This window comes from Berghia stephanieae, chromosome 2 (genome assembly GCF_034508935.2).
Source record: "Berghia stephanieae isolate SIO BIC M18660-M18661 chromosome 2, UCSD_Bste_1.3, whole genome shotgun sequence".
NCBI lineage: Eukaryota > Metazoa > Mollusca > Gastropoda > Nudibranchia > Aeolidiidae > Berghia > Berghia stephanieae.
In genome coordinates this window covers 52,898,043-52,913,579 of record NC_088361.1, presented here as the reverse complement: position 1 = coordinate 52,913,579, position 15,537 = coordinate 52,898,043, and the positions used below count along the sequence as shown (strand labels likewise).

Below are 15,537 nucleotides of genomic sequence, written 5' to 3'. Positions count from 1 at the left end.
AATTAAAATTATACTCTACTATTATTTTCAGGAGCTCATTAAATAAATGGCATAAGGCTGTTATAAAATAAATTCCAGCATTTTAAAAGGAGGTCAGAATAATACTGATGAGTTATTATTTGGTCATATATTTACTGGTTGAACAAAAAGGTGGTGCTAAAAAGTAAAAGAAGAAGGGAGAAGATGTTGAGGAAGACAAATACTGACAACTGACTGTTACAAGACAAAATTAGATACCTAGTGGGCGAATGAGAGATGCAGCTTTTGTGGAGGATGATGAAAGCGAGGATTGGAGAAACATAATTGCCATTTATATCCACAGCACACGGGGCTACGTGGTCGCGTGATAAAGGTCCCGGGTTTGAGCCCCATTTCAGGCACTTTCAATTTTCTTACTAATCAAGATTATTAACCGTTTATTTGTCTCACTTTGGACATCATAGGTGATGCTTGTGGATATGTGGTATAGAGCTATAACACTCGCCTTCGGATCGGAAGGTCCAGGTTTCGGGCCCCGCTTTGAGGGAAAAGGCTCTTTAAGCACTCTTTTACTGTACTAATGTTTAATCTGGCCGTTAACAACCTTCTATCTGTCCAAAAACATTTGTAACATCGTCTTACAGGCGCCGTGTCTCATCCTACATGTTAAGTTGCTGTTGACTAGGGACCGCATGTGAAGCGCTTTGAGCACGTTTAGCATATAAATGATCAAGGTTGTTTTTTTTGATTGATGGATTATCTATCTTCATACACGGAACGCCTAGGACGACGTCTTCTTCTCTTTAAGATCTGACATTGATGGATTATCTATATTCATACATGGAACACCCAGGACGACGTCTTCTTCTCTTTAAGATCTGACATTGATGGATTATCTATCTTCATACATGGAACACCTAGGACGACGTCTTCTTCTCTTTAAGATCTGACATTGATGGATTATCTATATTCATACATGGAACACCTAGGACGACGTCTTCTTCTCTTTAAGATATGACACTTGATTAATTATTTAATTGATTGAATGGCGAATATTCAAGAGCCTTTGAATTTTATGAATGCTTAGAGGAAGTATATAACCCAGTAATTTCACAAGCTGTTGTTTCGCGTTCATGATCTAACTTTAGTTACGTCAGATTCGCATGCCATTAATCAGTCAAAGATTGCAGTGTTGCTTTTTTGTGTGCGTTCAGCGAGCAGGATGAATCACAATGAGGAAAGGATACTTTGTGCTCCGGTGTCATAGGGTTCCACTGGTAGTAAAATACTGGATGACAACATGCGACCTCGCAAGTGAAAGGATTTATCTAACCTGCACGGGGTACATAATAAGTAAGCTAGTATTGGAAATTGCGTTAAATAAATTAAAGAGAGGACCGCATTTAGTGGATATTGGGTTATATGAAAGCTTTTGGTCTGTTTTATTTGTTGTTTGATACCATCTTTACCTTTATTTATCAAGGTGAATGAATTAGATAAGAATTCGAATCTAAACGCAAACCTAATAATGACAAAACTACAGCATTCATGGCGCAAGATAAAATGGTAATGAGCTGTTTACTATGTATAATGTAATTTATTGAGAATTTACATTAAGATAATAATATAAGCTCGCAAGTGGCAATGAGCTGTTTTCTATGTATAATGTACTTTATTAAGATTTTACATTAAGATCTTAGAAGCTCGTACCTTATACTGAAAAGCAAAAAATAATAATCTAATTGTTTATATGTATGGACAGGCGCCCTACATCAAAGGTGACTAATACGTCAGAGCAAATATCATTCCCCATAATATTATGGGATGAATGTCGAGGACGTGTTACATAAGATGTCGAATCAGGGACAAATCCATCTTCCATGACAGGGAACAGACCCTACGAGGGGTTACATCAAGCATTAGGGAACTTCCCAAGGATCCCCCCTGGGTAGGATGCATGAGGGTCATTGGTTATCTCCTCCGCCTTATATAGCAGAAAAAGAGAATAACAAATGCTCGATATAGCAAAGCTAAACATAGATCAAAGCCAGACGTCGAAGTGACACGGGAAGAGATGTCAATGCTCCCCCCTTCCCCCCCCCCCCTCTCTCTCTCTCTCTCTCTCTCTGTCTCTGTGTGTGTGTGTGTGTGTGTGTGTGTGTGTATATATATATATATATATATTATATGTACCCATAACACACGTAAATATATATATATATATATATATATATATATATATATATATATATATATATATATATATATATATATATATATACCACACATACCCCTGTGGTGAGCATTCTTTAAAAAAAAAAAAAGGGGGGGGGGGGGGGGGGTTCGGTTCTTCGTACCAGAGATAAGCCCAGATTTTGTGGACTGAAAAAGATCAAATGGATTCATACTGTTGTGACAGAGTGCTATTTCAAATAATGCTCTCTTGTCAATACGAATTTATTTTCAATCATTGCAATTGATCTAAACGTTTGCCCTATATTCTAATTTGTTTTTGTTTCTTTGTATTTGTTGGTTTGTTAAAATTATTTTTTCTTTGTCTCGTTTTTGTTTTATTTAATTAATTTTTGTTTGTTTGTTCTTTTTATTATTAATAAATCAGCGCATTCCTCAATAAAAGTGTACAGGAAGCCAAGTACAAATGTCATATGGAAATAATTATTGTGCTCCTTAAGCACTGGATAAGAGGCAGGAGAAGATTCTGGGCCTAAAACATTCTCCATTATTCACCATCCATCCGCGTTTTAAGTAGTCATTCTCTATCTCATAGTTATCTTTGAAGTAAAAATGAGAGTTTTGACATTGTGTTTTATTCTACAAAGAATCAAAATTAATATTTTAATGATATCGCTTTAGAAAGGTGAGTGGAACAGGCACATGTTGGTAATAACAAGAACTGAAGTGGGTAGAGACGTGGCAGAGGACAACAGAGAATAAAAACTTTTTCGGCGATGGAGAATCGATCCCAAGACCAGACAGTTACGACACATCCTCATGTCCAAAGTAAATTTCTTAAAAGTCATCTAATATCAAGCATTCTCTTGCGTTTTTAAACTGTTCAGCCCAATTGCAAAAAGACGAAGTCAGATGAGCAACATATTATTTCACTAATAGTAGTACTCTTTATGTTATAGACTAAATATAAAAAAACTGTTAATCTATCCTTTACACAATCATACATATTAAATCATGGCAAGCAGAGCTTTTTAAAGGGAATTGAATTTCATTCCTTTTTTTTTTTATTTCCTGTGTCTTTTGTTTCTATAATGAGCTTAAATATTCTCCCTAACCAGCCCTTACACGTATAATATACTCGTACTTTTTAAACATTGCATTCGGAAATTAACATCTCATTGTCAAACTCCCTCAACTGTGTCTTTATTTGACAAATCTTGTGATTGTCGCCGTTCAAGCAGCGTCAACTCAGTGAATCAAATAAGGACAGAAGCACTGATCAGATCTGAGACAAGAACTTCTCTTGATGAGATAAAAGGTACAAATAGACATTGAAGAGACTGAAAGCAAGAATTCGTCGAGTTAGACCAGTTTTAGAGATGGAACGAGTACTGTTTCTTCATGAAATTGTCTTTCGTCAAACAAGTGTCAGGAAAAAGGAGGTAATCGATAGACAACCCTGTTCAACCCTCCGTATTCACCAGACTTGACACTTTCAGACTTCCATCTTTTTGGTCCACTGAAGGAGACAATGAGGGGACATGGCTTTGAAGATGGTGAAAAAAACCAAGACAGTAGTGAACATCAGCACACAGTTCAGTCAAATCCGTTTTACGACGATGGAATACATGGCCTTACAAAAGGTGGACTATGGCTATAGAGAGAGACGGAGACTATGTTGAGAAGAAGCATTCTACTCGGCTAATGCCAAGCTTTAATTTCAAGTATGATGCATGGTATTGATTCAATTTGTTTTAAAGTTATAAGCAGAGTTCCATTACTTTTGACTCACCCTCGTATATCAAACAAATGTCTGATGTCAACAAGAATCACCCATGTTGTTCACTTTATTTAAAATAAGCGTTGGAACAATGTCTACACAAGACGTTCGATTCTAATGCATACATGAGGTCAAAAGCGTATATTAGAAAACGGTAGGGGCTGCCTGAAGCCGGTGATCGTAAATTCTAACGAAAGAGTGAACATGGAGAGGCTTCGTATGTTAACAAAACCGACAATGGACGTTTCGAAACGTCCATTGTCTGTTTTGTTCCCATACGAAGCCTCTCCATTTTCACTCTTTCGTTAGTATAAAAGCGTATATTATAATTCAATCCCTGTTTCGAAGCTGGGGACAAACCACTAAGATCCATTTACGATCTATTCACAGTACACCAGAGATATGTGAAAGACGTTAGCGAGATGGAATTAACTGATCTGTGATACCGTGTACCGTTATTGATCAAAGTATACTCTATGCTACTATGTCCATAATAAGCAATTAGAGATCGTTAACCAATAATTACCATCATTTCATGATGTTGATTCGTATTAAGGGGAGATATACAATGTTTCATACTTGGTCTGTAGTTTTATAATAAAACCCTTCACTCTTTCAACCGTACATTATCAAGATATCTTTTTTTTCCATTGCTTTCTCTATCATCAATCTATCTACTTGTTTGCCTGTCTGGCTGTCTGACTATTAATCTCTCTGTTGGTCTATCAATGTTTATATAACTATCTGACTATCCATCTATGTATCAATATCTTTCTGTCATACCTATTTATCAAATGTATATCTTTCCAGTCATCCATATATCTATCTATCTATCTATCTATCTATCTATCTATCTATCTATCTATCTATCTATCTATCTATCTATCTATCTATCTATCTATCTATCTATCTATCTATCTATCTATTTATTTATCTATTTATCGATCTATCTATCTATTTATCTATCTATCTATTTACCTATCGCTCTCTCTCTCTATCTCTATCTCTTTCTCCCTCTCTCTCTCTCTCTCTCTCTCTCTCTCTCTCTCTCTCTCTCTCTCTCTATATATATATATATATATATATATATATATATATATATATATATATATATATATATATATATATCTAAAGCCCCCCATAGACGCCGACATCCGACGGATGACCTATCGCTTTGACCCCATCCCTGCGTTTATCGCAGATGATTTTTGCCCACATATGGGGAGATATTTTTTTTAGGCGATCGGCGATCGGGGGCGTGGCAGTATAAAAAAGTGGACAATTTTTTTCGGATTTTCGCTGTTTTCACGTCGGATTCGTGATCAGCGTCAAATTTACAATAGGTTTGATACTAAGAACTGTGTGTTTACTCCAAAAATTGGTGAAATTAGAAATAAATTTTAATTAATAGTGAGGCTATGTGGCCGACAGAACCGATCCCAGTTACTGTCTGTTATTCTATCTTTCGTCTTGCCACAATAGTGATTACTTTTCACTAAATTATATCAATTAGACTGTTGAAGGAACGAAATTGACATCATTCCACTCTTTGTTATTGTATTAAGGCAGTCATTTTGGTAGTTAGTTCTCACTAAATTATATCAATCAGACTTTTAACGTTCAAGGTTACTCGTAGTTTTGTATGACGGTACGTTATTTCCGACTGGTGGATGTTGCGAGCATTTTACCTAAACTCATAGCATCAATAACCGTCCAAGATATTCGCATCATATGTAGCAATAGCTATAATAATCTAACATGTCGGAGAGAGAGAGAGAGAGAGAGAGAGAGAGAGAGAGAGAGAGAGAGAGAGAGAGAAAGAGAGAGGGAGAGAGAGAAAGAGAAAGAGAGAAAAATTTACTTGCGCTATATATACCGTTATATTCAATAAAGGTGCTCAAATCACTTTATAAGGGTCTTTGGCCAACATAAAAACATGTTAGACGAGACATGACTGTTAAGCGATATTGCAATTGTTTTCCGACAGAGACGACGCTGTAAACAGCGAGGTACTCATTTTAACAGTGAACAAGGTGAGGGAATGCGAGTAAAGAGCCTTTTCCAAGGACTCAATTATGCGCCACTCAGAGCGGGACTCGAATCCAGTACCGTCCGATCCAAAGGCGAGTGTCATTTCACAAGATCACATGCATAGCCGCACAAAAAAGTGATGAGAGAATAGATTCATATGTATTGAAGGAGGAGAGAGCGGATGGAGTGAGTAAAGTTCTTGGATATTTATAGAAGGAACCAATTTGACGTCACTCATCTCATTGTTATTGTTTTTTGACACCCATTTTTATGATTAGTTCTCATTAAAATATATCAGACTATAACGTTCAAGGTTCCATGTAGATCTTTGGGCTGGAGTGATATTTATGGCTGGCGGACTTTGTGAGTATTTTAATTTAACACAGAGCATCAATAGAAGGAATGAATTTGACGTTAGTCAACCCGTTGTTATTGCTTTTAGACAGCATTTTATAATTAACTTATCACTAAGTTATATCAATCAGACAATGAACGTTCGCGTTTGCAGTTTTGTGTGTTAATATGTTATACCCCGATGGAGATGTCGTGAGTATTTTTCCAATACGCATAACATCAATACATTTGCAATCCGATTTAAGTCTAAAAGCAACGTAGACCACGGAAATTTTTCCATTTTGTGGACAATAAAGATTTTTTATTTATCGTCATTATTATTATTATTATTATTATTATTATTATTATTATTATTATTATTATTATTATTATTATTATTATTATTATTATTATTATTATTATTATTATTATCATTATTATTATTATTATTATTATTATTATTATTATTATTATTATTATTATTATTATTATTATTATTATTATTATTATTATTATTATTATTATTATTTATAAAACAAATCGACAGTGTTCCCGTGGCAGGTTAAACGGGTACTCCTCGGGACTACTCGCATTCGCACCCCCCCCCCCCCCCCCCCCACCACCACCACCACCACCACACACACAGCACACAGCTCTTTTCTTTTTCTTTTTTTTTTTTTTGGGGGGGGGGGGGGGGGGGGGGGCGTTGTTTGTAGATTATAATTCAAGGTTACAATGCCCACCCCATTCCAAGGCTTTTTGGCATCTGCCAATCCCAAATGTCTGTGTCAAGGTCGACCGTCATGTCGCGTCAACGGGTGAGGAGGGAAAAAAAAAAAAAAAAAGAACTGGCATATTATTATATCATTACATTGAAAATTATGAAAACTATTTTTTATTTTGTATGAAATCCTTTATAAGTTTTACGATGAACAAGAACGAAACTTTTGCCATCTACCTCTTCCTGGCGCAACATTTATAAAAATATTATTTTAAAAAAATAATAACACAGCATTTATTTGGCGCAATATCCACGTGCTCAAAGCGCTTTACAAGGGGTCCCAAGGCAACAGCAATATTAGACTTGAAAGACGAGACATGACGCCTGTCAGGCGATGTGACATTTTTTCCCAACAAAGACAACGAACGGCCATGTTCTCATTTTACACCTGAGTACGGTGAGAGAATGTGAGTAAAGAGCCTTTTCCAAGGACTCAACTCTGCGCCACTCAGAGCGGGTCTCGAAACCTGAACCTTCCGATCCGAAAGCGAGAGTCATACCACTTGATCCATCACAAAACAGGGAGGGGCACTTTTCTGTCGGCCACATAGCCTCAATATTAATTAAAATTTATTTCTAATTTCATCAATTTTTGGAGTAAAAACATAGTTCTTGGTATCAAACCTATTGTAAATTCGACGCTGATCACGAATCTGACGTCAAAACAGCGAAAATCCGAAAAAAATTGTCCAATTTTTTATACTGCCACGCCCCCGATCGCCGATCGCCTCGAAAAATATTAAGCAAAGCGGGCTGTGCGGGCGATCGACCGTACCTAGGTTTATCGGCCAGGTATTTGGCCACACACATTGCGTTTTCACCCCGGTTTGCCTGATCGTGGTTCGGACGCCTATCAAAACCGTGCGTGTATGGAGCCTTTAAGAGTCTGTAAACTTTAAAAGTTACACGCAGTTTTGTGCGTTGGTGGGATTTATCTGTCGGGCTGAATCGGTGAGTATTTTATCTAAACGCCTGGAACTAATACAACCTGTAGATAATCAATTCATGTAATTACACATAAACACACGCACACACGCACATACACACACACACACACACACACACCAAACCACATACAAACACGTGTGGCGTAGTTGCACACATATGTAATGGCTTATGATCGCATAGTGGTGTTTTTCATAGATGGTAGTATTATCCTTTGCGTCGTGTTGTAGATGTTAATAATGACGAAAGAGTTCAGGGTCCGGTGATGATAATTGAATGCACAACATCAAGACATTCAAATAAAAGTCCAGATTCCAAGTTTCATTTCTTACAGTTTTATTTGTTTGTGATAAATTCAAAATCCAAATCATGATAAATTCCAAATCCAAATCAAATAGCATGGTCATAATTCAATCAGTTTCATAAATTCCAAATCCGTAAAATCAGTCCACATGTAAAGTCAATTTTGCCTAAGTAACCATTTTCAATATACGTGAAATATTTCTAAGTCCGAAAAAGCAAATAAATGATGGTGAGCACAAAAGGTTTAAAGTGTGCAGCTCATGGTCAAGTTGAATCAGAATCATAATCCCGTTTTCCTTGAAACATCCTCTTTTATCCCTATCAAAATTTTACCCACAGTTCCATTGTTTCCACGCCCCCTTGCAGTTTTGACAGTTCCCTGTCAGTCTATAATCCAACCCCTAAGAGTAAGACCAAATCATAATCAAACCTGAAACGTCAATTCCTACATATTGATGTTAAACCCCGCCTTTTATGATATAACATTATTTTGATAAATGCCCCTTTCACCTGTTTCAACACCCCTAAACCAATTTAAGAATGATTGATTAAATAGTACTCAACATGATAACCTGTCCAGTAACTTTGACATAAAAACTGCCCAAACCTATCATGCATGGACCAAGTTTAACTGATATGCCTGCATTATGTACTCACTAAACCCATTTGCTGATATATAATTGACAGTTTGCACCAAATGTCTTAGATAACCTTTTGCATAGGCTTACTCTCTTACATACGCCCCTTTCTTAGAATTTAAATTGACTTAAAACAATTTCAATTTTAAAAAAAACAGTAAGAAATTAAATATATCTGTAATGTCGAACTAAAATGTAATAAACAAATGTAAGAAATTGTCTATTTTAAAAAAAATGATAAATACTTATACCAGTTAAATATTTTAAAACTTTAAATTTTAAATTCTAAAACACCAAAGTTGATTACAACATTCATATATATATTGATTATAGGTTTTTAAGTATTAAATTCACAAACATCAAATTTGATTACAACATCTAAATAGATATATATATCGATTATAGATTTTTTTTCTTTCAAATTACAACATCAACAGTAAGGTATCTATCATTTAAAAGTGATTAAAATTTAAATTTACCAACACGAAAGTTGATTAAACATTTATATATTTATCGATTATACTTTTTAAGGCATTACAACATCGACAGTAAGATATCAAGTAATTAAAAGTTCAAAGAAAAAATATCTTTTCACCTTAAATTCCATCTTCATAGCAATAAAAGTGTTTAATTCTCGTCATATCCCATCACACATAAATATTATTGCGTGAAAAAGGATGGTTCAAATTCCATTTGTGATATACTCCCGTTGTCTTATTCAATCTCAAATTCAACTCTTTACGACATGGGTGATAATTTCAGCTTCCATGTATGTCTACTCATTTACTGACATATCAAAACCAGTACCTTGTATATTCCCTTATATTGTATGTTTCCATTTAAACAACATTATTACGTTAATTCCAACTTATAATATGTGGTACAAATAATGTATTATAGACATCTAGATCCATATACGAAGGATTACATTTCAATTAGTAATAAAAAAAATATTTAAAAAATATATCATAATAATAGCATTATCATCATTTTAAAATTCAAGTTGAAGTTATTATCATTCATTGTTCATTGTTGATGTTTCAATTTTTTAAGCTTTTTAAGTCATGAGGGTGTAGTTTACAACTACATTGATATCAAATTGTTCTTTGTGGTCATCCATCAGAGGTCACATTTCTCAGTAATCCGTTCGTTTTGAGAATGGTCATTCTGTAAAAATTGTCAGTAATTGTTAATTAAGTCATTGTCTCCATTTAGAATGAGTTTTCATGTAATGAAAAAAATATATCAACTATAAGAGTTGAGGTGATTGTATTTAGTCTACGTGTTGCATTGTTGTGTGTGTTGTGGTCACTGAATAGCCCAAGTGTCATAAATTCACTTTAATTATTGTTAATTAATTAAAAACTTTTTCCTCTGTAAATGTCTTCGAATTATCACCATAATGTCTTCACATTCAAATATTTAGTGTTTAATAAATAATCAGACATTAGTCTGTCCGACTTGTTCACATCACATATTTAGTGTTAAGTAAATAATCAGTCATTAGTCTGTCCGACTTATTCATATTTAGTACAGTGTAAATAACTAAATAAGTAAAATCTAACACAGTATGTGATTGTGGGCTGTTACTAAAGTGACCAACTTTTGCAATTAGTGTGTTGTATTTGTTCGAGTCTTTTGAATTTGGGACGAAAAAAGACTCTACAGGTAGCAAACGTATGCTTAACCTGTTGGGTTGTTTCTTGGTCTTGTGACGTCGCTGTAATCCATTCATCTCCGGCATCTGGGTCGATTTTCCTCGTTGATATTTGTGGGTGTCGTTGAATCTCATTGTAGATGAAATTGTAAAAATTCAAGATTAACTGTGTGCGAGATCTTGAATTCAAATGAAGTTTCACTTATCCAGCAAGTCAAAAGAAAGTTGTGAACTCAGCCATGTGTTGACAAAGAGTTCGTGTGTAGTAGTCGACAGAGGTCGTGTGTTGTAATTGTCTGTGTTTGTTGATCGAGTTTTGATGAGGTGGCATGTGAGTACACACCAGGTAGATGATGTAATCTGTAGAGTACCGGTGGGTGACGTGAGTCCACACACCAGGTAGATGATGTAACAATAACGTAGTCTAGTAGTGTATGTAGTAGGGTCGAATAAGGTCAACAATATTTTCGTTATTTGAACGCAGGTTGTTGAATATCATACGATAATGAATCCAAGGAAATCGCTCATGTGGCGTTTTGCGATACTTTTTCCTGCATTTTCTTATATACATATATAGCCTTTATCTTTTACAATGATACTAAGACAGGCTTTATTATAATATTCAATGTTTATAAGTTGTAGATATGGGTGCTGCACACTTGTGTATTGACATAAGTTTAAATTTGAATACGCTCACCACTGCATATGAAGGAAGTAGTATTGTTCACAATTGGACATCATTTTTGTAAAAACAATCGTATCTTGAACGTTTATGTAATTATTGACATCGTACATCGTTGAGTATTGTTGTCGTAGAAGTAAATACAAGTAATCCTATTGTTCAATAAAGAATGTAAATATAAAAAGGTTCATGGAAGAAATCTGTGTTGATACAGATATTATTTTATGAATTCTATCAAGTTTGTATAAGACGAAAGGTACGATGTAATTGAGGTTGCTGTGTATTTGTAGTCTGTAGATTGTGTTGATTCTGGACGTATCAATGGCGTAGTCGAGATTGTTACTCCATTTTAATGTATTCGTGGATAGACCAAAGGGATTAGGACATTTCCCGACCTCTGTTGTGGCTGTGTTTGAGTTGGCTCTGTCGTTGCCATCAGCGTTCCCGTTATGACTGATGTTTTCAAGTGTCCTCTTTCGTGATGACTGTATAATGTTTTAGTGTAAACACTACTTCTACCTTTGATTAACTCGAATTATTCCCCTTAGAAAATCCCTAATTTAATGAACTATGATCTTGTTTATTTTATCATTATTATTGGTGTTATCGTAGCACTTCCTACCATTTCAATTTATTGCTGAATGATTACACACTTAAGATTTGACAATTGAACATAACTTCTTCTTCAACTCAGTTACAAATTTTATGATATAAATGTTAAATTCAAACCACGCAGTAAATATTGATTACAATTACAACAGCAAATTGATAGGAGAAAAAGATGATAATCAAAATATTCGCAGTAACAATATAAACTCTGCTCAATAAAAATTCAATGTCTCACACCTTTGCCCTCGGCTTATAATAATATTCATATAACTCATTGCGATGTAATCTCGCGCCTCTTAATATAGCATTGATAATTGAATGCGCTTTAACCACGCGCATCGTATTTATAAAAATTCTCCGCCTTCCGCGTCATTTCATAATGTTAAACCAAGCGCTTTAATCAAACGCAAAATAAAATATTCCCGAACGCCTCATTCCTGCGTCTCGTAATTTAAACCGTGTGCACTTTAATTACCGCGTCTTACATCACTGCGCTTATTTACCCACTATGCATTTACAGCATTTTACCATATGGGTTACTTATAATTCGCTGATTCTTAACAAGTTAACCACTTGTGTCACAAATATTATCAGCTCACATGACATGATAATGCATTTTCAATATTTTGTTATTCTTCTGTAATAACATTTTAACTCCCATTACAAGACATCAGTCTTTCATAATAATGAATAATCCGGCATTTTATTTGTTCTCCGACTTTAAACCAAAAGTCCGTTATTCCGTTATTATGAGAATATGTCTCCTTTTAAAAATCACGATGAAACGCGTTTCAAAACAAAACTAAACAAAACAACGATCGACTCATAGTGACTCAACTTAATTTTCGGTGATAAAATCAAAATGTCTCATGTAATCTATTATAACGCCATTTCTCATTACAAATATATAATTAGCTCTGTTGTCGATTACTTGGCTGCGTTAACCACACATTTATTACCAAGAATACAAACAGATATAAAACTTTGCTCTTTGTCATGAACCCATGAATCTCAAAGAGTCAATATCAACCTACCAATTCATCCCTATCGACGGGAGAAGAATATAATCAATGATGTTGTAATATAACAATAAATACCATAAGACATTTTTCAATTATCAAAACTTATAATTTACGTGTTTTTATTGCCATCATCTTCTTGAGTCATTTTGACATAAAATAAAACGTAACAACATTAAATAATGGACCAACTGTTTATGTAATTCCAACAGTAACATACAAAAATTGAAATAAAAATCGACACATCTTTGTTACTGATATTAACAAAACATTGCCATTAACGGTACAAATTAATATTCGAAGATTTATTCCGAAACGCTTGATTGTAAATAAACGCATTTTCATTTATTTTGAAAAATAAAACGCACTAAAATATTCATTTAAATTCTGCAATTTTTATTTTCATCTCTCCCTCTCTTCTTTTTAATTAAATAAAATACGTATAGCATCAATGCATTATTATTATTATTATTATTATTATTATTATTATTATTATTATTATTATTATTATTATTATTATTATTATTATTATTATTATTATTATTATTATTATTATTATTATTATTATTATTATTATTATTATTATTTATTTTGCCGTTCTATAATATATTGCTTTTAGTTTTTAATATATTTCTTATTCCATCTATGGTTCTTAATTTCAATATTATTTCGTTTAATTTTTTAAAATACCGTTTTTTATCAGAATTTTAGGAATCATCTATAATTTCAATAATTTTTTTTTTCAAGATTTCATTACAAAACAATTATACTACTTCACCTTCAGAATTGATATTCATTTTCTTTTCCAAATAAAACTATTTTCCTATCTGTTCACAAATTTTCACTTCAAAATTCGAGTCTCACAAAAACTTTAATAGATGTTAACACCGCAACAATATACATTTCTTGTGTATCCATGGTTCGTAATAATAACATCTTTACATCCTGGTATCACGACTCCAAATAAAGATATATAAGAATCCTGAGTCACGGCACCAAATAAAGATACATAATGTGGCGTAATTGCACACATATGTAATGGCTTATGATCGCATAGTGGTGTTTTTCATAGATGGTAGTATTATCCTTTGCGTCGTGTTGTAGATGTTAATAATGACGAAAGAGTTCAGGGTCCGGTGATGATAATTGAATGCACAACATCAAGACATTCAAATAAAAGTCCAGATTCCAAGTTTCATTTCTTACAGTTTTATTTGTTTGTGATAAATTCAAAATCCAAATCATGATAAATTCCAAATCCAAATCAAATAGCATGGTCATAATTCAATCAGTTTCATAAATTCCAAATCCGTAAAATCAGTCCACATGTAAAGTCAATTTTGCCTAAGTAACCATTTTCAATATACGTGAAATATTTCTAAGTCCGAAAAAGCAAATAAATGATGGTGAGCACAAAAGGTTTAAAGTGTGCAGCTCATGGTCAAGTTGAATCAGAATCATAATCCCGTTTTCCTTGAAACATCCTCTTTTATCCCTATCAAAATTTTACCCACAGTTCCATTGTTTCCACGCCCCCTTGCAGTTTTGACAGTTCCCTGTCAGTCTATAATCCAACCCCTAAGAGTAAGACCAAATCATAATCAAACCTGAAACGTCAATTCCTACATATTGATGTTAAACCCCGCCTTTTATGATATAACATTATTTTGATAAATGCCCCTTTCACCTGTTTCAACACCCCTAAACCAATTTAAGAATGATTGATTAAATAGTACTCAACATGATAACCTGTCCAGTAACTTTGACATAAAAACTGCCCAAACCTATCATGCATGGACCAAGTTTAACTGATATGCCTGCATTATGTACTCACTAAACCCATTTGCTGATATATAATTGACAGTTTGCACCAAATGTCTTAGATAACCTTTTGCATAGGCTTACTCTCTTACACACGCTCATAACAAAGACTTTCAACTAATGGCCATGGGAAAAATGTTGTCCACAAAATTTATACTCGTATGGCATCTTTTGAAGAATACAATCTTTTATAAAATCCGAAACACTAAGTACTAAAATAAACACAACACCTTAGCAAAACAATTGAAAACACAACAACGATATTTTTAACATAAACAAAAGTAAACACAATGATAGGCAATGTTTGTAAGATAAAAGACTAACCTTTTAGAGGGCGAAAACTCTGAGTACACTCATCCATTCTGATTTGGGATTGAACAGCCCTTGATAATTTGAACTGTCTGTCAATCTGCGTGTCTGTATACGGCTGGACAGGTCATTTGGTGAGAATCGCTGTTTTCCTCAGACGATTTCATTGTCTGGCACGATAGAAATGACAACATATTGTTGATGTGGCGGGTAGAAAATCCCAAGATAGAATATAGGCGTGAATTATCACACAAATAAATCTATAGATAAGAAATATGGGTCGAAACACACAGGCAAAACATACAGTCGGCACGGACGGACACGTGTTGTGGAAGATTTCAAACATGGGTCAGGTGCTGTAATTAGAACAAATACGTACATAAACAAACAGACATACAAGAGCACCCACTCACACTTCTGCTCTCTCTCTCTCTCTCTCTCTCTCTCTCTCGATCTC

At 34.2% G+C, this 15,537-nt stretch overlaps 1 protein-coding gene across 1 annotated transcript in view; it reads right to left on the bottom strand.

The window, feature by feature from the left end:
* Positions 1 to 15,307, bottom strand: part of LOC144965145 (calcitonin receptor-like) — a 109,499-nt gene extending 94,192 nt beyond the window's left edge. Inside the window, exon 1 of the mRNA XM_078900138.1 lies at positions 15,096 to 15,307. Within this exon, the coding sequence (XP_078756264.1) occupies positions 15,096 to 15,132 (37 nt within the window). The 5' untranslated portion in view covers positions 15,133 to 15,307. The remainder of the gene's footprint in view (positions 1 to 15,095) is intronic.
* Positions 15,308 to 15,537: the final 230 nt, after the last annotated feature.